Source organism: Macrosteles quadrilineatus, unplaced genomic scaffold (assembly GCF_028750875.1).
Source record: "Macrosteles quadrilineatus isolate MER2022 unplaced genomic scaffold, UCM_ALF_1.0 Scaffold_8__2_contigs__length_117827958, whole genome shotgun sequence".
In the NCBI taxonomy this organism is placed as follows: Eukaryota; Metazoa; Arthropoda; class Insecta; order Hemiptera; family Cicadellidae; genus Macrosteles; species Macrosteles quadrilineatus.
Window position 1 is genome coordinate 61,550,156 of NW_026542601.1, and position 26,459 is coordinate 61,576,614.

The 26,459-nt window shown below is 31.5% G+C and overlaps 2 protein-coding genes across 4 annotated transcripts in view; both read right to left on the reverse strand.

Annotated features, from left to right (window-relative positions):
- LOC128999208 (uncharacterized) overlaps positions 1 to 26,459 on the reverse strand; it is a 90,868-nt gene that overhangs the window by 21,551 nt on the left and 42,858 nt on the right. The gene's annotated exons all lie outside the window — the stretch shown is intronic.
- The window catches only part of LOC128999206 (uncharacterized), a 35,286-nt gene continuing 10,598 nt past the window's right edge, over positions 1,772 to 26,459 (reverse strand). For 2 of the 3 annotated variants that reach the window (XM_054425596.1, XM_054425595.1), the window contains exons 2-3: positions 10,625 to 10,750; positions 1,772 to 4,161 (exon numbers count right to left, since the gene is read on the reverse strand). In XM_054425596.1, coding sequence (XP_054281571.1) covers positions 3,315 to 4,161; positions 10,625 to 10,626 — 849 coding nt within the window. In that variant the 5' untranslated portion in view covers positions 10,627 to 10,750 and the 3' untranslated portion in view covers positions 1,772 to 3,314. The remainder of the gene's footprint in view (positions 4,162 to 10,624; positions 10,751 to 26,459) is intronic. The other variant, XM_054425597.1, reaches the window with a different exon arrangement.

The following is a 26,459-nucleotide window of genomic DNA, read 5'->3' on the forward strand; positions in this document are numbered from 1 at the left end:
GAGGATTGTAATAAAATGTGATTTGGGGTAAAATAAATTCAAGGGGATTTGAAAATGACACTTGTTATCAAGGGGACTTGTTATCGACGTCTTGTATGGAGGTTCCACTGTAACTTAAATTCACTCAACAACATAGTTAATAATCAAAATTAAACCTAAGGACATATAATGAAACTTTCGTAGCCATTCAAAACTAACTTAGGTTGCAATTCAAGTGCTTTTAAGTTGTGTTGCATAGTTTTTGCAATATCAACAATCAAATAAAAATGAATAAATCTTCTCTTAAACCTAATTGGTAATTCAAATAAATGGTAAAAAGCGATAAATATTTTAAAACAAAGAATATGTCAAAAGTTGCAGAACCCAATAATTAAGAAATTTAAATACACGGTAAAATAATAAGAAAACGTTAAGTTGAAGATTACATAACAATATTTTCTTGATTCATTTGATCATCCAACACGAACGACAGTATTTCGCAGCAACCTATTTGTAATTTGTTAGAGCATTTAAGAAATTGTCACTGACACTTTATGATAACCGTTTTAACATAATAGGCCTACCTTTAAAACTTTGTAACAACATATTTGAACAATATTTGGATATTATAGGTTAACAATGTATTTACATAATAATGAAGTATTATGTACAAAATCTAAATATAATCTTACAATAAGTGGTGTAAGTGTTGTAATTTACTATGAGTTAACAATTATACAAGATGGAGATAAAAACACGTCATAATACTACTAGCATAAAATGATTTATTTAATACGCATCAAGACCAGTACCATATTTACCAGTACCTGTATTATCAAATTATATTTTAGGAGTCAAACATAATTAAATGTTAATAACACGAAATCTTGTACTTTTGCAAATATAATATAAGGATTAGTAATTTTTCTTAGTATATAATGATGAAATAAATCTCTTACAACAGGCATTTATTTTGGTACAATCATTACTGTAGACAAATATAATAAGAGATTATAAAATATATATTTATGAATTCAAACTTGTCAATTGGAAATTATGATGACAGTTGTAATACAAAATCAATAATAAATAACAATATAGAGCTAGAGCTTGTATATTAACTTTCTTTAAGTTCACGCTGCTTTCAATGTCTTACAAACTCACTCGCAAATAATGGACTTTCCTAAATAAATATTATAAAATAAGGAAATACTATAAATGTTATAAGGAATGAATGTTTTCCAATAGTTATAGGAACATAGCACCTGTCTTTCGGCCTCTGGGGCAATGTAAAAATATATATATATATTCATTGATAGACTTTTTGTTAAATTCAGCTATATAATTTAAGATAGTATAATAGGCAATGTGTGTCAAAATGTAAAAAAAAAACATACATACATACATAAAATTTTATAAAAAAAGTATGTCTGTAACTTTTTTAATGAATGGTCACATTTTATAAAAGAATCCACTAGCCTTAGTTTGAATGTGGTATTGTAACAGAATATACAAATAGTGCATTGTCTGAATACGACAATATTAATTCCTCCCACCTTATTTAATCACCAAAAAGAATTATTTTTGATTGCTTATACTGCATAAAACAAATGATTATTCAAAAGTACCTAAATTTGTATAGTAACTATAAAAAATGTATTTTTGATCTGGAAATAAATAGGGATCATAAGTCTCATCTATAAAGATTTTATTAGGGCTTTAAATATTTTTACATTTTTAACAAATAAACACTTTTTTATATTTATTAAACAGATAATACAATAGACCGATTAATGGTTTTCATTCATCTATCAGTAAAAATCGAAAAGAAAAATCACAATCACATACAACTACAATCACCAATATTAATAATTCCAGGCAATCGTACTCGAGTATAGGTCTATGGAGCTACTTGACCACTTTGTAAATCAATTTATCATCAATATTGGCTAGTGTTTCTGCATACTACATTGCCTACTATACTACGTAATTGTAACTTGAAGTCTGGACTATTTACAATGTTCAGCGTGTTGTGCTGGTGTGACGGTCTAGGATTCACTTAGAGTGTATTTAAAATGTCCTGAATATCATCCCAGAACATGGTAAATAAACTATTGTACAAAGTAAAACAAGATAGTAACAGAACCTGGTTTTGATCTTTTTGTGGGAAAATAATATGAAAAATGCCACTGAGATAATTACATATATATAGACACACAAATAAAACAGCAAGTCAACAATGTGTATGCAATCCATCTTGAAGATATAAAATTCTTACACTTCGTATCACAGATATTATTTCTAAATGATTTACTAACATAGGCTAGTTCATATCAAATTATAAAAAGGACTTTGTATCAAGACAAGATTTTAAAACAATGGAAGTATTCAATCGCCACCTCTAATAAAATATTAAAATAAAATCAAAATACCATTGCCCTTGTTAACTCAAGTTATGGCCCTTTCTTTAAGGATGAGTTTTCTGATAAAGAAACTATAAAACTCCAAACGTGTGTGTATAAAATCAGTGTGGTGTAAGATAATTAAAAAAAAACTTTAAAGAACACTGAGTAAGTTTACTTAGCTTGAATTTTTGCCATTGTATGACATGACTTCAAGTTACAAGAAACGATAAATCTTAATTTACGATAGAACAATTTGTTACTTGAATAACATATTTTCATAAGAATCAACAACTTCATAACATATGATCTGTTCATTTATTTGTACCTTAGAAGCGTATTGTTTTTTTCTCCTGCCAGAGAACCACAGAAAAGTAAGATATCATACTGCTCTGTGATGGAATTGTTGGTAAATTTAAAAAACATTGTCATCGTATATTAAGTACTGGTAATAACAAAACAATACTTGTAAGAAATTGAGTAAAAATATTTCTCCAGAAGTAAAATACATAATATATATAATTTGTACAGATATATAAATAATTATCATAAAAACTATTTAAAGACATGAACTTATCAAATGCTTTCTTTAACCCTATACATGCCGGCCTCTACCTCTGACAAGTTGACAAGCACACTATGCGCGGTTAAATTAAGCTAGGCATGTAATGAAACAAAAGTACTACTACAGTATATTCTATGTGGGTCTACAAGCTATAAAGATTTCGCAAACAAGAAATTCAAAAAGATCCACCGAAGTGATAGTCTGTGCGTTACACTAGATCAGATCTCAGAGATAATTTGTATATTTATAGATGTGTTGGATTTCACATCCTGAGATCTAGAGCTTTCAACTTCACGAGATGTAGAAAGTTATAGTCTCTTCATGAGATCTGGAAATGAGTACAATTCCTTAGAGATGAAGATGAACATTTATCTATGATTGGAATAATTGTTGTATCTTGTTTGTAGAAGTTCTCTGGTATCGTAGTCTGCTCCCGATGAACTATTGTTGGAAAGTGTTTCTTTGTTGAATCTCTCCATGATCCGGTTGTCATCTTCTCCCTTCTCAGAGATCTCTTCCTCTAGTATCCTCTCCAGGTCTGATCTCGGGGTCGAGGCTGACAGTGGAGGTGGCGATCGCAGCGTCGGACTGAAATGGATCGGAGTGATGTCCTCCAGTGTTGTGTTCAATGTTGACATCTTCTCTTCGGCTTCTTTTGCTCTCTGTTCGTGTTTGGTGGTTAAATTTCCAGTTTCCACATCTCTGACCAGTCTATGTCCAGATCGTGTACGGTTCAATTGCCGTTCTACGTAGGCAGTGAGATCGTCCTCCTCTTTTTTTGCTAGGACTGCGTTCAAAATGATCAAGAAAATGCCCAAACCCAGTGCGAAGATTCCAGCGAGTACGATTTCGTTGAAGTACGACCCACCAGGAGGGTTCTTCCAGTGTTCTATGTCGTCGGGAACGAGACCGGAGCCGATGAGAAAAGCTCCAAGGACTAAGAAGACGACGCCAATGTGCAGCATCCCTACGGTCGAGACTACTTTGTCGTGAGCTGGAGGAGTTGTCCTAGGTTTCTTCTGCCCTTTTTTCCCCTTGCGGTAGTCCAGACTACCCATACTGTTGCGAGGACTCGCACAAGATGAGCGGCTCTCTCCGAGCCCACTCTCCGTGGACTGTGTGCTGTATCGTCTCTCTCTCGCTTTCTTCTGCTCTTCTCTTCGTTTGCGCTGACGCTTGATGGCTAGTGCCGAATGTAAGCCCATGGAGTGCATCCTGAAAAAGAAATCAGCTTTAGTTCACCTTAAACTCATTAGGGTTTGTAATCAAAATAATAACAGTTGGAAAAAGCATATTTATATTCGTAATTTTTGAAAATTAGTAATTCTTAAACAAATGTAAAGATTGTTGCAAATTAAAAAGTTAATAAATTAAAATATTTAAATGAACAGTCAAACTTGTATGATTGTTATAATATAGAAAATAACAATGAAAACAGTTTTAACAATATGTTAAGCCCTGAAAATATGCTACGGAAAACATTACCGATTAATTTTAATTAGGGGTTTTCAACTAGCTTATAACTGATTGAGACAATTATAGAGTTCATTAATAAAACAAATTTAATCAAGGACAGGAATTTCATTTATTTAAATTTGTATTTTCTAATTATCATTAGTTAGGGTACATTTTAATCTAGTTCATAGCTAAAACAATTATAAATTACAAATCAGTTCTTACTACAGCAACATGTTTAATCACATCCAATTAGCCAAGATTTAATTGATACTTGAACAGCACGAGAAAATCCTGAATTAATTTTACTTAACAAGTTGTCAAAGATTTAATTAAACTATTATTTTAAATACAAATTTTCAAATTAATGTTTGAAGGCAATCTAGTTTTTGCAAATAGGCCTATTTTTCAGATAAACGTGAAAACCCTGGTTTAAAGGAGAAATAAATAAATAAGGTTCATGAACGAATTTTAGTAACAACACTGCAAAACTGTTTTAGAATAATTGACTAAAGATAACAGGAATTTCCTGATCCTTCAGGAGCTGGCAACAGTTGTTTATAAACATTGTTGTAATTATTCTCAATTCCCTAAACACTTTCACAATCCAGCTGGTAACGTGGCAATTTGCATGATAATCAAATGACTTTATAATGTTGGCTTAGCTGTGAGTATGTTTGTATGGATTTTGTTTACTGATTTAGCTACTTTATTCTTACATAGAAATTATAAAAATTGCTTAGGTCCAATTGTGACATGGATTTAAAAATAAACTGACTTATCTACCATAAACAAAATTCCACAGCATATTTAATGCTTCGATACATAAAAGCTTTTGCAATGATGTAGTTCGGGGTATGAAATAGGTCAATCAATAACCTGATTTATTATTACTAGTTTGATAAACTATGAGTTATCAATAATGGTGAGGAAGCTTTCATATCAATGGGTAATCAAGGTTACGATGTGTTTCAAGAGAGATGTCAAAAATGAACCAATTTATGAGTCAAATTCAATAGTACGGTATTTTATGAAATTTTATAATATGAAATTTTAAAAATATGCTTTTGTGTTCCTTAGATCCTTTTATTTGTTTTAACAATTTAATGAGTAAATAAAACCGCAATAATTAATTTTTTATTTTAAATGAGTAAATAAAACAGCAATAATTAATTTTTTCTTTTATTTTTTTTAGTTTGTAATACTTGGAAATTAATACAAAACAATTATTTCAACTGTTCTATAGACAAATAAGAGAATTACTGCATAAATACAGTTAATTTAACTAAATAACAGAAGACAAGTGATAGCTTATAAATGCATAATTTTATTTGGTTAAAAGATTTTTAAGTTGGTATACGTATGAGTACTTGAAAAATAGCCTATACTTGAAAAATAAAAAAAACTTTTACTAAGGGGAAAATAACTCAAAATTATCCTGATCTATAAGGATGACAAATTTGCAAGGAAGTAGGTCACTATCATTGAATATAAGTAGGTGCTATCGTTGAGATTACTACGAGTTCCACCGCAGAAGAAACAAGAACTGTATCATGTCTACTATTTCATAGTAGTCGCCCCTACATTTTATGGAATGCAATGTTGATACTGAGCTGACATTGCCTATCTGTAATGTGCAGGAACTTCCAAGAGCATATAGATAAGATTGTTAAGTGGACATTCAAGATAAGTTGGTTGCCGAAACATTATTTTTACTGCAATCTTTATTTAGATAAACAATGAAGTACATGAAAATGCAATGAAACTGTACATATTTCAAAATTTTGGTAAAAAAACCAAAACCTTTTAATTGCTTAAATCATGGACATTTTTGGTATCCAAAAGTTGTAATAAAAAGTGATTCTAGGGGGGAAAATAATTGGGATAAACATTCATATCCAGCCTAAATTTGATAGTTTCTCTATTATTTTAACTATACAGAAATATAGGTAATAGCTGATTTTATACTGAAAGGATGTTAACTGTTGTGTAACAAATGCGATAATCTTATACATACGACAGTAAAACGAGTCTAATAAACGTTATCTATAAATTGGTAGGCAAGCATATTAATAGGCAAGTATGTTTCTTTAACACTTTCTCAGCTCTTGTTCATCGCAGGGAAAATCTACGGATACTGTTAGAAAGATATTTTCCTGTATATGTGCTTCCCTTTACAAATTAAAATAAGCTCAAAAATAAACAAAAAAATATTTAAAACTAAAAAAAATAACATGGGCCTAATATCTTTCAAACAATATGCGTAGATTTTCCCTGCGATGTACACGAGCTGAGAAAAAAGGTTTTAAAGAAACATACTTGCCTAGTAATATATAGGTAGATGACCCAGATAGATTTAAAAAGCATGCATTTGGAAACAAAGAATACAGTTAAAACAGTTATACAGTATGTTGAAAAATAATTACAGTAGCTTCAATTTTACATACTTTAGCCGGTTTGGCAAGGAGAACTGATATATTGTGAGGGATTTTGCATTTTCTATTAACAACTTTAAAATTTATAAGTATCATTAACTAAATGAGCTGAACTATCCGTCCTGTAAAATTGTTGAAATTACGACCCAAAATAAATATTTATATGCCACGCTACAGAGTGTTAACAGCTTGGTCTTATGTTGCAATCAATCGATGGACTTCACCCTTCAAATTCAGCCCCCTCTCGCCCTACCCCATATCGCTTCATCTCAAGTATACAAAACACCACTTGTATTGCTTCTTGCCCTTTTACTAAACCTATTACGGCTTAGAAAACTATCAGGCTGTACAAATATTCGTATAAATATTGATTTGAGTTTAAATTAACAAGCGTATCAAAATCAGCTCGACAAGATATTATTGCATTTTATAATAAAAAAGGCTATTTTAACTTTTAGATCATGTGTGTGTCTGGTCTTAATAAACTTAGTTTATTATTTTTATTTCTATTTTTGATTGCTTCAAAATTGTCATAAGTTGCCTAAAGAGAATTCATTGGCCGAATGGAATTTCCATCTTAGGGATAGTTAATAGAGTTTAAAAAGGGCATTTAGCATAATTTCCATTCATGGGGTTTTAGTTCAATACTATTTGAAAATACCTAACGTTGTTTTAATTTAATTTTTTTAAGTTAATTCTTTTGAATGTATCAATATTTCAAACATGTTTTTAAGTTTGTGAAATTACAAATTATTTACAAAAAAAATTATTTAAAACTATGCACACATTGCATATTTTTAATAGCTTCAACTGTAGTTAATGTTTTCAATTTGGTAAATATTACGTTGAAAAGGAAAACCATCTCTCTCGTTTATGTTTTATAAGGTTGAGAAATACGTTCGCCCTTTCAGGTTGACGGATTACACGTCGCTTCTTTCACAGTTCAAAAAGAGATAAATTGTTTTTCAACTTGCTTCAACCTCCTTGTCTCTTATCTCAGTGACATACTTCCTTTCAGGACCGATTCCAGATAAGAATGAACAGACAATAAGGGACACGATTTATTGTTATTTTACTTGTATATGTTACAAAATTGCCAAAGAAGCCAAATATTTACGAGATTTTAAAACATTAAATAAAGGGTAATATCAAAGCAAAATTGTATAAATTATACAACGGATAAATGGTAAATTAAATGTAGGACTAAATATACCATTTATTCATTTTTATTTATTCTTTTTTGCTTGCTTTAGCGGATTATAGTAAAATTATAAAAATTATAAGTTAAATAAGTACACAATTTTTGCTAAATTTATTGAACACTTTCAGGTTATGGCATGCAAATCATGTTCACAATGTACATAAACATACGTGCAGGAATGATAATTTAGTTACCATAATATTATTATGTTGGGTAAATAATTATCGATTTTCACGCTACAGTGTGCAAGCACATTATTTTTTCAGAGAAAACATATAAAGGGATACAAGAGAGACAAATTAACTGTAAACTATTATTGTAAGGTCATATACTAGTACTAAACACAAATGAGGTTAGAGAATGAAAATACCCCCGCCGCAGCAAACCTGCCGTCTAAGCGAATTTCCATTTGGCCGAATTGATTTTCAATTGATCTATTTAAATAACATTAGGTTTAACGAGTACCTAGGTTTGCTGCTACAAGGAAACTAATAAAGTAGTGTGTTTTTAGTAAAATATTGACAGCTTACTATAAAATAAATAAATTTGCCAAGTTTGATCAAAATATATCCATAAACAAGCAAACTACAACATTTTACAATATTCTCCATAAGAATAACATGGGAATTTTAAATTTACCATTTTTTTTAGTTTTCTCCGTAACCAATAACCGTACAAAAACACTTTGATATACTGAATTGTTTGTTTTTTTAAGCTCTTTAAGAAGGTTTAGAGAAAAATTGGGAAATTTTGTGTTTTGAGGGTAAGAAGTGAGAAAAACCAATTTTTACCCCATAAAACCCCCAATAAAACCCTGTTCCCATGGTCCGATCATGCTGGATCGCGAACTCATTCAAGTTTATCCCGCCTTACACCTTCAAACCAAATTTCATCAAAATCGGATAAAAATTACTCAAGTTATCGTGTTCACGGACACATATATATATATATAAATCTATATATATATATATACCTATATATATATACATATATAAAAATTTGAACGAATGGTGTTTTTGGCCACTGAGGACATTAAAATGAAAAAGTAAATCGGTCCCGGGCCTAAGTCTTGCCATGAGACCTACGGTAATAGCTACTTCCCTATAGGGAAATTCGCTAAAAACCAAGTACAGTTGTAATTTGTCAAATACTCTAAAAGCACTGAAAAAAATAACGGGTTCTTTATTTGATTAGCAAGAGGTGAAAAAGTTTAAAATATTTTGGACAAGTCAAACATCTTACGTGTCACAAAAAGACAAGTAAAATTTAAAAATACAATCATAATTGACCTACCTTAGTTTTATATTTTTTCAACAGGAAGAAAGCTAGTTCATTATGTTTGTAACATGTGAAAAGAAATTCACATTGTCAGTTACAGTTTTAAAACTTTCTAAAATGAATGTTATGGATGTCTCCAAAAATATTCTAGAATGTGAAATCTTAACCAGCTAAACTGATAGCGCCAGAAACAAGATTCTACTGGTTTACAAAATGACAGTAGCATTCCTGAATGTCTGCAGATCTGGAATTTCATTAGCACCCATCGTGGGGAAGGGTCAATTACCTTCCTTCACTTCCCTACGAATAATCCATGTAAATAAAAATGACACTTGGTTTAATTAATTTTTTAGTTTAGAAAAATGTGTTAAATGACTTTGTCCTTACAGAAAATTAGTGGGAAGAAATATTTATAGATCAGTTTAGAACTTAATAAAAAAATCCAAATATAATAACCACAAGATACATAATGGTGCATAACTACTTATTTAAACGACTGCACGATGGTATAGTCTCTGGATCATTTAACTATAGTAGTTTATATTACAGTACGTACTTGCTGATTTTTCGCAACTAGTAAGATCAAAACTGTTTCGTAGAGTATGTATATTCATGTTTTTCTTGTATTAAGAACATATAATATATTTTGTTTTGATTTGACTACTTATCCAAGGTCATTGAACTGAAGGGCCTTAACTTGTTTTAGACCTTCTGGGGCCGTTTTTAAGTCTTAAAAAAGTTGTTTATGTTCCCAAGTGGTCAGATCCGTCAAAATAGTTCAAACAACACTTGACATGGAGTGTATCCCCCACAGGGTTGGAAATATAAGTAGTATACCACTGACCTTGGATAATCAGACAAAAATACCTAATTAATATTTGAATTAAAAAACATTTAATCCTCATGCTACTTAACCGTAGTATTCTAAAAACGTATAACCTACAAATATGAAGTCCAAGCTCTATCCATTAATTTTCTATATTTACCGTTCTATAATCAATGTTAACATAAACAGTAATGAAGGATATACTTTTGTGTAATATTAGATCATTCGATATGGATTTGTTCTTTTTTTATAGTTACTTAAGAATTAGCAATAGTGGAAATAAAATAATAATATGAACTATCATTGTAGGAATTATTTTAAACACTAAAAATTAAATTTGAATTTTTATATTTTTAAATGCCAACTACAAAAGGAAAACACATTAATAAATTAAACAATAAAAAACAAATATTGTAAGTTTTGGGCCTTGCAAAATCAAGATCTATATATATCTATAATCTATATAAATAAAAATACACTTACATGAAAGTTGGCGATGTCTCCCTCTGTCCTGAATTAGTCGATGGAAAGTTTCCTTGTTTGCACCTTTAGTGTCACTTTTGTGTCTTTATTGCACTTTACACTGTTGATTCTATGTTCTGTCTCAGCCTATTGGTGGTAAACAAAATTGATCATTATACGTAAATACTAAATTTACCATTTTCAAAAATACAAGCAAAACAGAACACACCATTGTACAGAAAAGTTTCAATTCAGTTGCGAGCTGCTTTAAATATTTTACTTGTAAACACTGCAAATATATTGTAAGATACATGTTACATTTTGAGCATTGATAGCCATAAATTAAGTTTGAGTTGAAATTAAATTTAAAAGTGGTTCAATAAAGCATAGAGAATTATAATTATCTCAGTTACCAATTGTTTATCGTCCCTATCATAAATCTAGAATAGTTTAAGAGTCTGGTATTTTTCTTATTGATGATTATAGTATAATTCTTGTGTACTGATGGTTGAATAACATACTTTTTCTTTCATTGTTAAAAAAAAAATATAAGATTAAATTAGCTTTTGAAATCGCTGACACTGAAGCGAGTGTGATTTAAGGCGAATATGAGCGAACGTTGAACCAAAGACTACGTAATAATTCTATGGTTGAATTGAGATTACATCTTAGTAACTGTTTGAGAACTTGCAACTTTTATTCTTTGTAGTGTATTAAGAAATGCAACATCTCGTTCATACCCTCTTCATAGTGGTTTGTGTAAACAAATTAGGACAATTTGATAAAAACGGATGTTTCTTGACAATTGCGGAAAATACATGTGTATAGGTTAATTTTACGTTTGCCATTATTTGGTTTCATTTAGTTTGATCCATGGTTGTGATTTCAGGAAGAAGTTGAAACAAATTAATTAATTATTCCTGGGAATAAGCTTATCAAAATCAACTCAAAAAGTGTTTTAACAAGTAGCAATGGTTTGTGTACAGTTACAGTATAATATAAATTTTATTTTAGTTTCCTGGTGCAGGGTTGTAGGAAATACAGTTAAACAAGAATATTACCATTAACAACTACTTATTTATAGTTATTTGTTTAATAAATTTTCAAATTCCAAACACATATACGTTGAATATTGTTTTAACTACATACAATAAACAATAAAACCTAAATTAAAGTTTAAAACAATACGATATTTATTCATGTAGCTTTTAATGCAGACTTTTTTATTCGTTTCTATTTAATACAGCTTCCATACCAAGATAATGAGATTATATGCACTTTGTAGAACAATGATATTACATAAACATGTTTCATTTAATTTACAAAACAGTATTGCATGTCAGCTAATGTAATACTAGATGTGTGCCTGTCATGTGTACTGACCTATATATTACTTTATAGGTTATTGTGCAATTGGTAACAATACCTGAAAGGGTGACATAATTAAGTGGGAGGAATTTCTTCATAGTTGATTAATTCATACTATAAGGCAAACATTATTAAATTTTATACTAACATTTTTGGTATTATTTATATAGATGTGGCTATCCTAGGCTAGCAACCCAACTGTCTTTATTGTTGGGCTGTTGGGCTTTCAATATCTGGTCCTTTTCTATTAAGAGTGTTTGGTCGAAAATTTGATCTCGGATTTTTTTGTTATTTTCAATTAGCGTATACTAAAAAAATTACTGCATAGATACAAATATTTAAGAAGTTTTTTTTATGTTGAATATAAAGGGAGATATGGAGCTTGAAAGTAGTAAATTTGTCGTATTTGGTACCAATTCACAGGGGGGAATGGGTTATGCGATTCTCACCAAAATTTGCGTTCAGGTGTGAAAAAATAAAATAATAATCATTAGCTATTTCAAATTAAAGTTTTTTAACTTAGATTTTTTCACAAAATTTAAAAAAATGCAGTATTAATTTTATTTTATATTTTAAACGTAGCTATTTGTCTTTGAGTAAAATTCATCCATATGTTGGATTTTTTTAAATGCGAAATGTTAACTCGTTTGGGCTGTCAATTCGTACCTTTGATGCCTTGCGCAGGCAGCGCACTCGTTGGGAGTGTGTACACTCACGCCAGGGCTATTGAATACAACGTACAATGTATTCTGTTAATGTTACATTATGTTAATAACTACATAGTGTTAATGTATTCACAGCCAAAACGAGTTAATATATCACATTAAAACAAATCCAACATATAGATGAATTTTACCCAAAGACAAACAGCTATTTTTAAAATTTTATAAAAATAAAAACACTTTTAAAGTTAAAAAAAAACTTTTAAAGAAAAAAACTTTAATTTTAAATAGGTAGCTAATGATAATTATCTTATTTTTTCACACCTGAACGCAAATTTTGACGAGAATCGCATTACCCATTCTCCCTGTGAATTGTAAAAAAATATGACAAATTTACTACTTTCAAGCTCCATATCTCCCTTAATATTCAACATAAGACAAATATTTCATGTATATTTGTATCTATAATTTTTTGTATAATTGAACAATAACAAAAAATCCGAAATCAAATTTTCCACCAAACACCCTTAAAGTGCAAAGTCCCTATAAGCGGTCTGTAGTTTTGCGTGCAAAGCTGAAGTTAGCTAAACTCCCACCAGGTCAGGTCGACCTACTTTACTTTCAATGATAAGTTAGCGGCCGCAGTTTATGGTATAGTTTATGACCAACTTTTATGCCTTCTGTTTAGTACTCATCAATCTTATGGGCATCCTTTATATCTGGCGTGCATCGATGGGCGTATTGGCCGTTAACAGTTTAACCATATAGATTTTGTTAAGAGTGTGTGTTTTGTGTGTTGAAGTAACGTCAAATCACTTAATTAATTGGATATAATGGACAAATCTGTTGTAAATAGAGTATTTCACTCCAAACTATTTATGAATATACATTAGAAACAATATAGGCCTACAGTATATGTTACTATAGCCAATGGACAAAAATATATGAATATTTGATCACAATCTTTAAGTGAACTCCTTACAGCGAAGTTAATACATTTCTTTGGAAGATAAGGTATTTTAAATTGTCTCCTAAAATATTGTGTTTTATATGGTAACATGTCGAGTTTACGAGCTGGGAATAAGCCATCGATGTATTTAGACTATATGCATCGATGGAATAAACAATCGAATAATGTCACACTATCACAAATCATTATCTTTAATAGTCTATCTAAATATGATTTAAGGACCTTGAATTAAATATAACTTCCCCCGTTTGACCAAATAAAATTATGTTACATTTAAAACATCTGAATTGAAATTTCTTCTTATATATAATTTATTATTTATTTATATAATTTACTAAATATAATATATCCAGTTTGATTAGCTAGCTATTCTTTAACCATGGAAAATCTTCAACTGATGAAAAGGGTTTTTGTGTATAATATTACAACACAAACGTTGATATGGAGGTTATAGAGCAATGTGACACACATAACGAGAGATCGTTAACTCGTAAACGAGGACATCGTTAAATATCAGCCAGAGATAAAGCCATTGACCGTTACCGTACTGCGTGTCTGTCTGTTCATATTGTCAGGTTGAATTTCCACAAAAGAACACACGCTCATATACTTATTCTTTGTTCCTCGTTTATAAATCAGTATTGAATAGTTTTGAGATGGTTATGTGCTGTACCGTGTTCAGATTTAAATAAGCGTCCACCAAACAGTTGTTGGCTAAGGTTGAATTTTTTCATTTAATTGAGTAATTTAGAGAAAATGTAAGATACATTTTATGTTTTACAAATCTAAATTAAATCAGAATATAAAATCTAAATCCATCTATCGAGAAGAGCAGTATACAGAGAATAATATGTTTAAATAAGCTACACTTTTGACTAAAATACCTGCACTAAAAATAATGTCTAAGTTTTGAAGGTATGATTACTTATATTGAATCAAATATATGTGCCAATGGTCTATAAAAACCTAGGCTAATTGAGTGAAATGCTAACTAAATAATCACTCCTTGATCATTTTTATACTTTCAATAAAAAATACTTACTTTGAAAAAATATTTTTTTTTTATTTAGATCCTAACTAAAAATTTTTAAATTGGCTTCCTTAACTAAATCTTTTGTAGAAGGTTCGCAGCATAAATTCATCACGAATACTAAAACAAGCCAAATTCGATAAAACTCGACGTGATGAAACGTTGCCAACTTAAGATGAAACTCACGTTTTACGAGTTCGTGTTTTATCATCCCTACTACTCCTCCCGGGCCTTTTGTTTTCAGAATTTCAAGTTAAATACTTACTCTATTCGTCAATCTCAACAATATTGTACTCATAAAGTGCTTGAAAATGGACAAGCTTGTTGGTGAAAATCAGCTTTGGACACAACGAAACCAAAACTACTAAGAAAATGGTACGGGGAATTTGAATATCGTTTTTTAGTGGTATAGTGGTGGAGGTAGTGTTAAAAAATAGTTTTCCTCGTCTTATATTTTATGGGTTGGATTAAAGTTTCAAGGACTCACAACCACCTGCTCGAGGATTTATCATATAACTAGAAGCCGTTAGAGATTTACGGGATTTAAAGCAGAAACTTCATAGCAAAGTTCCTCGGGCTCTTACCAACAGGAATTCCTCACCAGGATACGGAGCAATCGATGTTTAGAACATTAAAATAAAAGTGTAAAGCAAACTGAAAATCAAACATAAAAAAAAACAAAATCATGAAAAACTGGGATACCCGAGTATTTCATACAAGGATATCAAGTTCTGCTCCCTCCAATTTCTCTTATATGTGTAAGAACTTAAATTGAGGTTGAAAATTTTTTTAATATGTTTGAATTTCCTCTAGTAAGAAACCAATATTATTTGTTGTTTGAAATAAAAAGAGGGAATTCTCAAGCTACATTTTAGTTGTAAAGCTACTATTCCACTTTATAAACAAACAAACAAATCTATATAATTAATACGCTACATGAAACTTTGTCGGTTGAACTCCTCCGCCATTTCTTAACCGTTTTAGCGAATTTCCCTATAGGGAAGTAGCTATTACCGTAGGTCTCATGGTAAGACTTAGGCCCGGGACCGATTTACTTTTTCATTTTAATGTCCCCAGAGGCCAAAAACACCATTCGTTCAAATTTTTATATATGTATATATATAGGTATATATATATATAGATTTATATATATATATATATATGTGTCCGTGAACACGATAACTTGAGTAATTTTTATCCGATTTTGATGAAATTTGGTTTGAAGGTGTAAGGCGGGATAAACTTGAATGAGTTCGCGATCCAGCATGATCGGACCATGGGAACAGGGTTTAATGGGGGGTTTTATGGGGTAAAAATTGGTTTTTCTCACTTCTTACCCTCAAAACACAAAATTTCCCAATTTTTCTCTAAACCTTCTTAAAGAGCTTAAAAAAACAAACAATTCAGTATATCAAAGTGTTTTTGTACGGTTATTGGTTACGGAGAAAACTAAAAAAATGATAAATTTAAAATTCCCATGTTATTCTTATGGAGAATATTGTAAAATGTTGTAGTTTGCTTGTTTATGGATATATTTTGATCAAACTTGGCAAATTTATTTATTTTATAGTAAGCTATCAATATTTTACTAAAAACACACTACTTTATTAGTTTCCTTGTAGCAGCAAACCTAGGTACTCGTTAAACCTAATGTTATTTAAATAGATCAATTGAAAATCAATTCGGCCAAATGGAAATTCGCTTAGACGGCAGGTTTGCTGCGGCGGGGGTATTTATCCATTGACGTCTCATTGGAAAGATCGTGTCGCGTAGATTTGCAAACTGGCCTTACATTTTTTTTTAAAGTCCCCTGGGCTCTGCCCCAGTGGCTTTGAAAGTTCCCATGTTATCCTTATGAAGAACATAATTGTTTACATTTTGATCAGCTGTATAATTTAATTGCTGTTATTTATTATTCAATTCAATGAAACGCATTGAGTACATTTTTTTACTATTTGAGTTTGTGTAAACATATCCTCCAAGACGGATCGTGTTAGTATGGTTGTATCTTAAATTTGTGTATTTATCGTTGTTTTGTGTCGCTACGACGAATCGTGTTAGCATGATGGTAACTAAAATTTGTGCATTTATCGTTGTTTTGTGTAGCAATAATTTGTTTTTTTTTTCTTTTAAATGCCTCCGACGCGACTACAACGAAACATAGACAGGAGGCGTAATAGTGATAACGACCGCAGCTACAGAACAGGGGCGCGTAATAGACTTAACTCATCACAGTCAGCACCTGACCCTGGACAATCTCAACTATTAGGCTACAAATGCGCCCTAACACTACCCCAAAACGACTTTTCGTTGTCAATTGGCCCTCTATCAATGACCTGTGTTGCCTGTACAGCGAGGCATTTTGAGAAGGAGAAAACCGGACGGATTGCTTTAGGTTAGCAATAACTAAGATAAACATGGTCTGAGTTATACACCGGTAATCTTTGAGTTGACTCTTTTAAACTCATTGTAAATATGACTGTTATTCGTTTTGAAATAACTTCTGTAATACTTTGCAATTGCTCGAATTCGAGCAACATGTACACTAGTTCAGAATAATAAACGGTCAAAATAAAGTAAATTTATCAGCTGTATGTCTTTTAAACAAGTTGTTGCCAAACGTTGGGGTTGTAACTCAGCCATAACTGCACAGTGGTACTAATGACTCCGTGAGGACGTGAAGTTGATATACCCTTAGCTACAAAACTAGGATCTGTTGTATGAGTACACAAAGACTGTTGGTTGAGCCTAGTCGAAAAAAACTAACAAACAGACTAGCTGGAGTATTAGAGGCGACATGGAAACCCTCTCTGTCGACCTGTTACTGTGCGAGGGATTTAATCTAAGTAATCACATTTCTCTCTCTCTCTATACCCCTCTCTATCGCACTTAGATTCTCCAGTATATTTCACTTTGTTTTATACAGTGTCATAAAACATGTGCACTTCCCATACATATTTTTATTCTGATACTGAAAAGTTCCCTTCTCCATATTCTTTAACGGAAACGTACATCCATTCCATGCCGCTGATACAAACACATTTTCGTAGTTCAAAATGAAAATGATTCGTATTGGATAAACTAAGCTAAATTCGCAAACAAGTAACTGGACACCATCCACTATACCAAACATGCAGGACATGTTCATACAGGACGTAGAATGCACAACTAGACGTTGTAACATACTGCAGAGTTTTCCAATCGCGAGACAAATACTATACTACTAGGATTGGTTTCATGGCGGTGAAAGACGTTTCATGGTTTTTAATAAAGCAATAAATTAAAACAACGTTTATAGATGTATCAAATATGTCATCAATTTAACTTATCAGTTTAAATTATGATTTTTACTTTCTAATGGTTTTCATCAGAAGTTTTGCTGGATGACCATAAGCTACGTTCATAATATGACCAATATTTATTTATTTAGAAAGACTTTATTTTATGTCAAATAAGTCCATGTTTCTAACGGATGGAAAACATTTTTTTCACTCTTTGGCATGATTTTAATACCGTATTAATACATATTAATAATTTCTTTCATTTTAGTTTGACAACCTGGACATTCGTAACAACGAACGTCGTTGTATATTACGACGTAAAGTACAAGTTTTATAATCAATTGTTGTGTTAAAATGGACACTTATGACGAACTATTTGTCATTGGGAGGTATATGAGGGAATTGTACTATAACTAATATTATATATCCTTTCTCACGAAAATTGATTCTATCCAATGATCGTAGAAATTGAACCAAGCAAACGAATACAGTACTGTGTGAATGCATTGATTCACTCGTACATTATTCACTGTGTGCTTCAATTATTCAGTTTCATCCACTCAATGCAAATCGTAAGTACTTTAACGGGGGCGAAATCGTCACTCACCATTAGTCACATTTTGGCTCAGATATAAATAATCGATGTTCAAACGACAGCTCAGTCAAGTTAACAGTTCGGATTACAACAGCTGGCTGATATTGATTGTCAAACTTTACTGTCAGAGATTACCTGAGATTTGGCAGATAAAGGTTTGACAACTCACGATAATATTTCCGTCCGTTAACTGTCAGAAATAACTTGGGTCAATTTAATTCTGTGGCATGAATGCTATAGACTAAATCTTCCTTACTCAATTATAATCATACTGGCAAAGTCTACGTTGTAAAATAGTGGTCAATATTAGATTGCATTGATCTGTAATGAATTCCTATAACGTGATTCGTTACATTTATAAGATTAATGTATTGTTTAAGGCAACTTGAAGCTGTTCTAAATATTTTCAAGACGGAAATAGAGCGGTGATCGAGCGTATAGATAGTAAAACAATAATAAGTTATATACCAAGTGGGTTATAATAGAGGAAAATAGTATGGTGATGGATTACTGTTTGTAAATTTTTATTTCGAGGGATTCTCAAAATCAGATCTCAAAATTAACGTCCATCCAACTATCGAGTACTACTTAAACCATAAAGCTTGTAGATTGTGTCAGGTATTTGTATTAAACAAGAAAAGTATTGCAGAAAAGTATACACCAATCGTGATGGAAAATTTCCGCAGTAATCTTTTAAGTACCTAACCTAAATTCACTGTAACAAAAAGTGACACTATGACTTCGACTTTATAAAAATACGAATTTATCTTATAAGTAACATCCAGGCGGTTCTCGATTTGGGCTCGTTAGTATCTCTTTTCTAAAGAAGGATATTAAAGAAAGAATTTTGAAGAAAAAAGTCTACAAAAGTATCCATGCAAAACAACTGTGATGCTGTGTTTTGTCGTGGAAAACTGTATACAGGGTGATTGATATAAGTGTGCCAGCCGTTTTATTCGCAAACTATAAGAGATATCAAAAAAGGTTAAATGGTAAGTGCCTTGGAATTTTTTATTTAAAAAACTGTAGTCAAGTCAAAAAAATTATTTTAGCCGCCATTTTTCCAATATGGCCGCCAACTTTGATTTTTCTTATGGAACACCCTATGTATTTAATTATGTATTCTGGTAGAAAATGTGATTTTAAGACGATTTTATTCTTGTGATTTTTTTCATAAACCTAACCGTTTCAAAGATAATAATGGTTAAAGTTTTGAAATTTTTGCATGAGAAAGAGTTTCGATACAGGCCTAAGCAAGCATGCCAGCTGTTTTATTCGAAAACCATTCAAAATTTCACAATGTAAGACACAATGTACTCATGGTAAGACCTGGACGCGGGACAGATTTTTTTTTCGTTTTAAGGTCCCTAGAGGCCAAAAACACCATCCGTTCAAATTCCTATTTTTAAAAAACCTATTTTTACCCCATAAAACCCCCCGTAAACACCCGTTCCCATGGTCCGATCATGCTGGATCGCGAACTCGTTCGAATAAACGTAGGTTTACACGTTTGTACCAAATTTCATCAAAATCGGATCATTTTTGCTCGAGTTATCGTGCTGACGGACACACATATATATATACATACATATATATATATGTGTGTGTCCGTCAGCACGATAACTCGAGCAAAAATGATCCGATTTTGATGAAATTTGGTACAAACGTGTAAACCTACGTTTATTCGAACGAGTTCGCGATCCAGCATGATCGGACCATGGGAACGGGTGTTTACGGGGGGTTTTATGGGGTAAAAATAGGTTTTTCCAATTTTTTACCCAAAAAACATAAAATTTAGCAATTTATTTCCAAACCATTTTGTAGAGCTTAAAAAAACAAATAATTTAGTATATTGAAGCGTTATTATACGCCTAATGGTTACAGAGAAAATTCCAAAAAAATGTTAATTTAAAATTCCCATGTTATTTTTATGGAGAATAAGTAAACTGTTGTAGTTTGCTTGTTTATGAACATATTTTGATCAAATTTGGAAAATGTTTTTATTTCTTACTAACTATTAACATTTTACAAAAAAAAACAGTTTTACCCTCCCTGATGCAGCAAACCTAAGTACTTGTTAAACTAATTCTATTTAAATCGGGAATAAATGTAATATTTTTAAGTAGACATTTCAGTGTAAATCCAATCAGTCAAATGGAAATTCGCTTAGTGTGCAGGTTTGCTGCGGCGGGGGTATTTTGATATCTCTTATGGTTTTCGAATAAAACGGCTGGCACACTTATATCAATCACCCTGTATAAATAAAATACTGTACACCATAGGGATGAAGAAATAGTGTCACGTCTGGTCACGTCCAACTGTTCCAGTGCCTAATTTTTTGGGATTCAGAAGACTGTGTACATCCCAGGTTTTAACATGTTGGAACTACGAACTGTAATTCAAATAGATAAAATAGATAACAAAAATAGATAAAATATTTTATTTTAAAAGTTTCTAAGCTTTAACATTAATATATTAACAGTTCATTTTGTACCCATTAACCAAGGTTTTATTCAATCCTTAAGAATAGAGTAATTACCTTACATTAGTATCACTATTATCTCTAATGCTGAAAACTCATAGAAAAAAATACATGTTATTGTTTTAAAACCATTTTAATAAATAAGTGGGCTTAAAACTGAGTTTATTAAAAATAACCTACTATTCCTACAGAAGACACACAACATAGATAAAGCGATTCAGAAGACATTGACTCATTGATTGACAACAGTTGGTACGACTGTGCTACTGCCACTAGGATCGCTAGGGGTAGCACGAGCACGATATCTGTCCACGTTATGGTTAATGCCTTTGTTTGTTATGTCTTGTTTTGTTTCTTCTCTCTGACAGCGTTTTTGGGTCATCGCCAAATGAGTTCCGAATATAATGAAGACATCATGGTTTAAAGAATTATTTAATGTTACAACATTGTTTAAAGCGGTTATTTACATCATCATTAGAACGGTTACGGTTACAGGTTAGCTTAACAAATTGAATACGTTACTTTGTTTAGCCTACAGTTTATTCTACGACCATGTTGATGTGATGAAACTAGTCAGACATTTAGTGGCAATATAAATATTGTTTGTAAATATGCGAATGTACGCCAAGGCCAAAGTAAGCACAAATCAAATGTAGGCCGCAACAGGGTGAGTAAGCGGTACGGGTCAGGTCATTGAACTGGTGCAACCCGTCCACGTTTTTGACCCCCAACCAAACCCACGTTTAAAGTAATTTTAATAGGAAGAATATAATTTTCTTCATTTATGCAATATTGTTTCTAACTCTAAGATAAAAGCTTTCATTTCGTTTTAAAAATGTATTTTCTGCTAAATAATTAATTTATTTAGGATATATTCCTCCTTAATTATACAGGGCGTTCCAAAAAGGTGGGGACATAATTTACGTAGTGATTCCTTGGATCAAAATAAAGGGAAAATCAATAATAACATTTTTCCTAAATCGCTTTGTTAACCAGATATCCGCCATTTTGTATTTTCAACATACACATTTTTATCTTCTAATTTATTCAACCTATCTTTGCGAAACTGGTATGTATGTTATAGAAGAGAACTCTGTTATGAAAAACATTCATCATGATTCAACTTAAAATTAAAAAATGCTATTTTAACTTTTTAAACTTATGGAAAAAATTGCTGATTTATAAAAAGTCAAGAACACTTTTATTTGACACTAGCTGTAACCCGCGGGCTTTGCCCCGTTTAACTTCTTAATTTTCAAGATGATCTCGTTCGCATGGCTCAATCACGTCCTGGTTGAAGTTCGTTCGCTACGCTCACTCACCTTTAGGTTGGTGCAGTTGTAAAATGGGGTAGAATAAGGCTAAGCTAGTCAAGTCAACGATACAAATGTTTATGTAAAACATACAAAATGGTGGATATCTGGTTAAGGAAGCAATTTAGGAAAAAAATGTTATTCTCGATTTTCTCTTTATTTTGACCCAAGAAATCACTACGTTATGTCCCCATCTTTTTTGAACACCCTGTATACATTTAACTGAATAAAATGTATTTTAGTAATTGTAAATAGCATTACTTTTTCTACAAAAATATGCTACCCTTGTATAAATTTGTTGTCCACCAAGATCAAAACATATTGTCAATGCAAGTTTGGTTACGAAGGTATGCATGGTTTAATATAGTTTTTGATGAAATGTTTATGAAGCCATAATTCAGATATATTTGAGCCGAAATAGTTTAGTAACCCTATCCTGTAATGTGTCATAGTATCAACTGACCTAAATTTTTCAACGAACTAGCCAGAAGTACATCTGGTTGAATAGGCCACGATTTACATGGAAAAATTCATTTCCAAACCTATATTAATCGTCTAATAAAAAAAAACTGGAAAACTCGAAAATACAATCTACTTGAATGTAGTGATTAGTAAAAAAGTTCTATTTTGTTCGCAAATTTCGTGTTTAAAGCCGAATAAGTTCTTAAAAGTAGTTTCTTCGGTCTGCATTGATTTGCAATAGATACACAATAAAGATTTCGGCCCCACTGAAACTGCCACTAAGAAAGAGGAAGTAGAATAGTGCAGGTATCAGAATAAATGATTAACGAGTTCAACAATGGAGTCTGTGACAGTGTAATCGCAGAGTATTGTTGGTTGTGGGGAACTACAATAAGGTCGTCCAGGCCCTAGGGTATTGTGTACTGCGTCCACCATCTACTAACACTAACTCTACCACTATTCTCATTAAAAAACACTTGCATTAAAGTAGGTTTCCATACAAAGTCCAAACACCATTCAACGTAATGTATGGTAAACCCTTATAGAGGCAACCCAGTTGAATTGTTTTGTTTCTTAGGTCCAATAATTGCTAATAATTGAACACTTAATTTATGAAGAGAAGACTTTATTAACTTCTTAAATGTAATTTTATATTTTAACTTTTTAATTTTACTTTGGCTATGCTAAAACTCGGGCAAAAATATGTCAAATGTACAGACTTATCTATTTTCACCCCATGCTGTAAACAAAACATGTGACTGGAATTTATTCCATTTGTTTTGAAATTTTCTTTACATTTCGTTGTTATTTCGTCACCAGAATAGGAACCCATAAAATTAAAACAATTAATTTTGTGTTTTGTTTAATTTATTAATGAATTTTGCACATCTACAGGCAAATTTTTAACAGCATGTCAAAAATCGTATCTTTTTTTCGTAGATTTTCCCTGTGATGCACACAAACTGAGAAAAAAGGTTTTAAAGAAACATGCTTGTCTATTAATATACAGGATGGATAAAAAGTCAATACTCCCTCTCTAATATTTTTCTAAGTAAACATACAGAGATATCCTGGTGGTCGTGCAATCATAGTAGGAAGTTTAATTTTATGATTTTGAAATTTTTAAATGTCCCCCAAAAATGGGGGATTTTGGGGGCAACTCAAAATTTTTAAATGCAAACCCCCTTCAAGTGACGCCTCATTTTAAAGTGTTTACAAAAACCTAAAGAATGGTGAAAACTAGAGTTCGCTATTTCATCTGTATCCAAAATAGTAGCCCATCAAATGATATGGAAATCAATGGTAAAATTGGTTCGTAATGGTAATTACCATTTTGGATAGAGAAGAGATAGCGAACTCTGGTTTTCACAATTCTTTAAGTTTTTTTAAACGGTGTCACTTGAAGAGGGTTTGCATTTAAAATTTTTGAGTTGCCCCTAAAATTAAAATTTTCAAAATATGAAATTTCCTGCTAAGATTGCACGACCACCAAGAGGATATCTCTTTATATTTACTTATAAAAATATTAGAGGAGGGTCTTGACTTTTTATTCACCCTGTATAGATTTTCACCTTTACCTGGTACCTACTCAATGCCATGAAATGCTTAAGGTTGGTCGTGAATACTAGTTATGCTTTCCCAACACTATGATTTATCAATTAAGTAAGTATTAACTAGCCTATATCAAAGTTTGGTCAAATTCTCGGCTAGTTAACTGGTTGACCTTTGTAAAGTAGTTTGTAAGTCCCGTCCTAGGTCGGGTCATAAAGCACGTAGAAGCCATCGATATGGACACAGGCTTACATAAATGATACACAGGCTCATAACTCCTACATTATATATCTTTAAAATGTGCCCTGGAGATAGTGAATGTCTTTCAGTATACGTGACGTTCTTTACTTCCCTTGGTCAAGTGATATATATTGCGAATAGAGTGTAAAGTACACAGTAATGAAAAGCAAATACAACATGTTTGAGATTAATTTCAGTAAATCGTAAGGCAATGAAATCATTAATCGTGTAAAACTTTTGTAAAATACTAAGAAACTTTGTTCCTAAACAATGCAAAATGTACAAGAAATATTAAATGAGAAATAACTATAATATAAGTGTTTAGTGTAATAACGGATGGACTATTGGGTAGAATAATCACTTTTCTTTCTTTCAAATAACGGACGCTTTTTTCTTGGGTAAAAATTGCCTGATATTTTGAAATTAAAGTAACTTTATTTTGTGCGAAGTCACATATTTTTTTCACTAGTGATGTAGATTATCATGTATTTAAAACAAGACTTAAAGTTGTAGCAAAGGAATGGAATAGTCTTAGACGAATGCACACTGTTTCAAAGTTAGCAATGTTAGTCTTATTTGAATTGCAAAATACGAAGAATAAAATTATAACTAGATGCCTTAAGGATTTTCTGTCTGGAACAAACTTAAAGTAGAAAATATTGTCATGTTGCTTTCCCTTAAATGAATGATTCGAGGGTGACTAACCGCTTAAGAAGGTAGACAAAATATAAGAATATCACAAAAAATGAAGCTAAAAACAAATTATGATGTATTTATCAACTAACGTTTCCATCATAGGTTAACACTACACTAGTCCTAGTAGAGTTAGTCAACGTACACTTAATAGTGGAATGAGTGGCATTTTTATCTTACTAATATTATAAATGTGAAAGTTTGTGTGTTTGTTTGTTAGTTTATTTGTTTGTTTGAAGTTCAATCACGCATAAACTACTGGACGGATTGGGCTGAAATTTGGCATGATGATAGCTCACATTCCCGATTAACATATAGGCATATTCTTATCCCAAAAATCCTTTCGGGGCTCCGCCCCAGTGGCTCTGTAGTTCCCCATGTTAACATTATGAGTATTCATAAAGGGGATTAAAGGATTTACTCAGCTGTTTTAACTCAAAAGTTGGTTCTATGATATGCAAAAGCATTTAAAGTTATAAGATTTACCAACAGGGTGCAGCACTATAATTCGTTTTGCTTTTATGAACAGCTAATTTGAACCATTGACTATTTGAACTAAGCAGAAACAAAAAACTGTGATATGCAATGAGAACTGTCAAAGTAGGAATGTTTACAGTTACGTTTATGTTTTTAATTTCATGATTAATTTGTGATATTTTGCGAATTGTTAATAATTTATCCGTCTCTGTTGTTTAGGTGAAGTGGTAGACCATTATGGCCATGGTAGATGTGTAATACTAAAGTATACCGTAAATTTTATTATAGTAAACAATTTTCTTCAAATGTGTCCTCCCTCATTGCAAATGCAAAGCTTGAGTAAAGCTTGAGCAAATTAACTTTAAGTTTAATTAATTTTAAGTTTGAGCTTGAAGCTGGCAACAATTGACCTTTGAATACTGATGTAGACTTGCATTAGTATCCCATATCCATCTTATTCCCATCCATCTTATATTGACCAGCTTTAACCAATGTGTTGAAAAAGAACCACAAAAATAATGGTTACTATTTTCCGTGGTAGAACGTAAACGAATATTTTATGAAAGAATATGATAGAATGTTATAGATAATATATTGTCATATAATTGATATTGTATTATAGAATGTTACTGTACCACTGTACCTCATTTATGCCTGGCTTATTCTCCAGTCATAAAGGAGCTGCAGTTAACATTATATTTCCTTGGCCCATTGCACCATTAAAATCTGCCC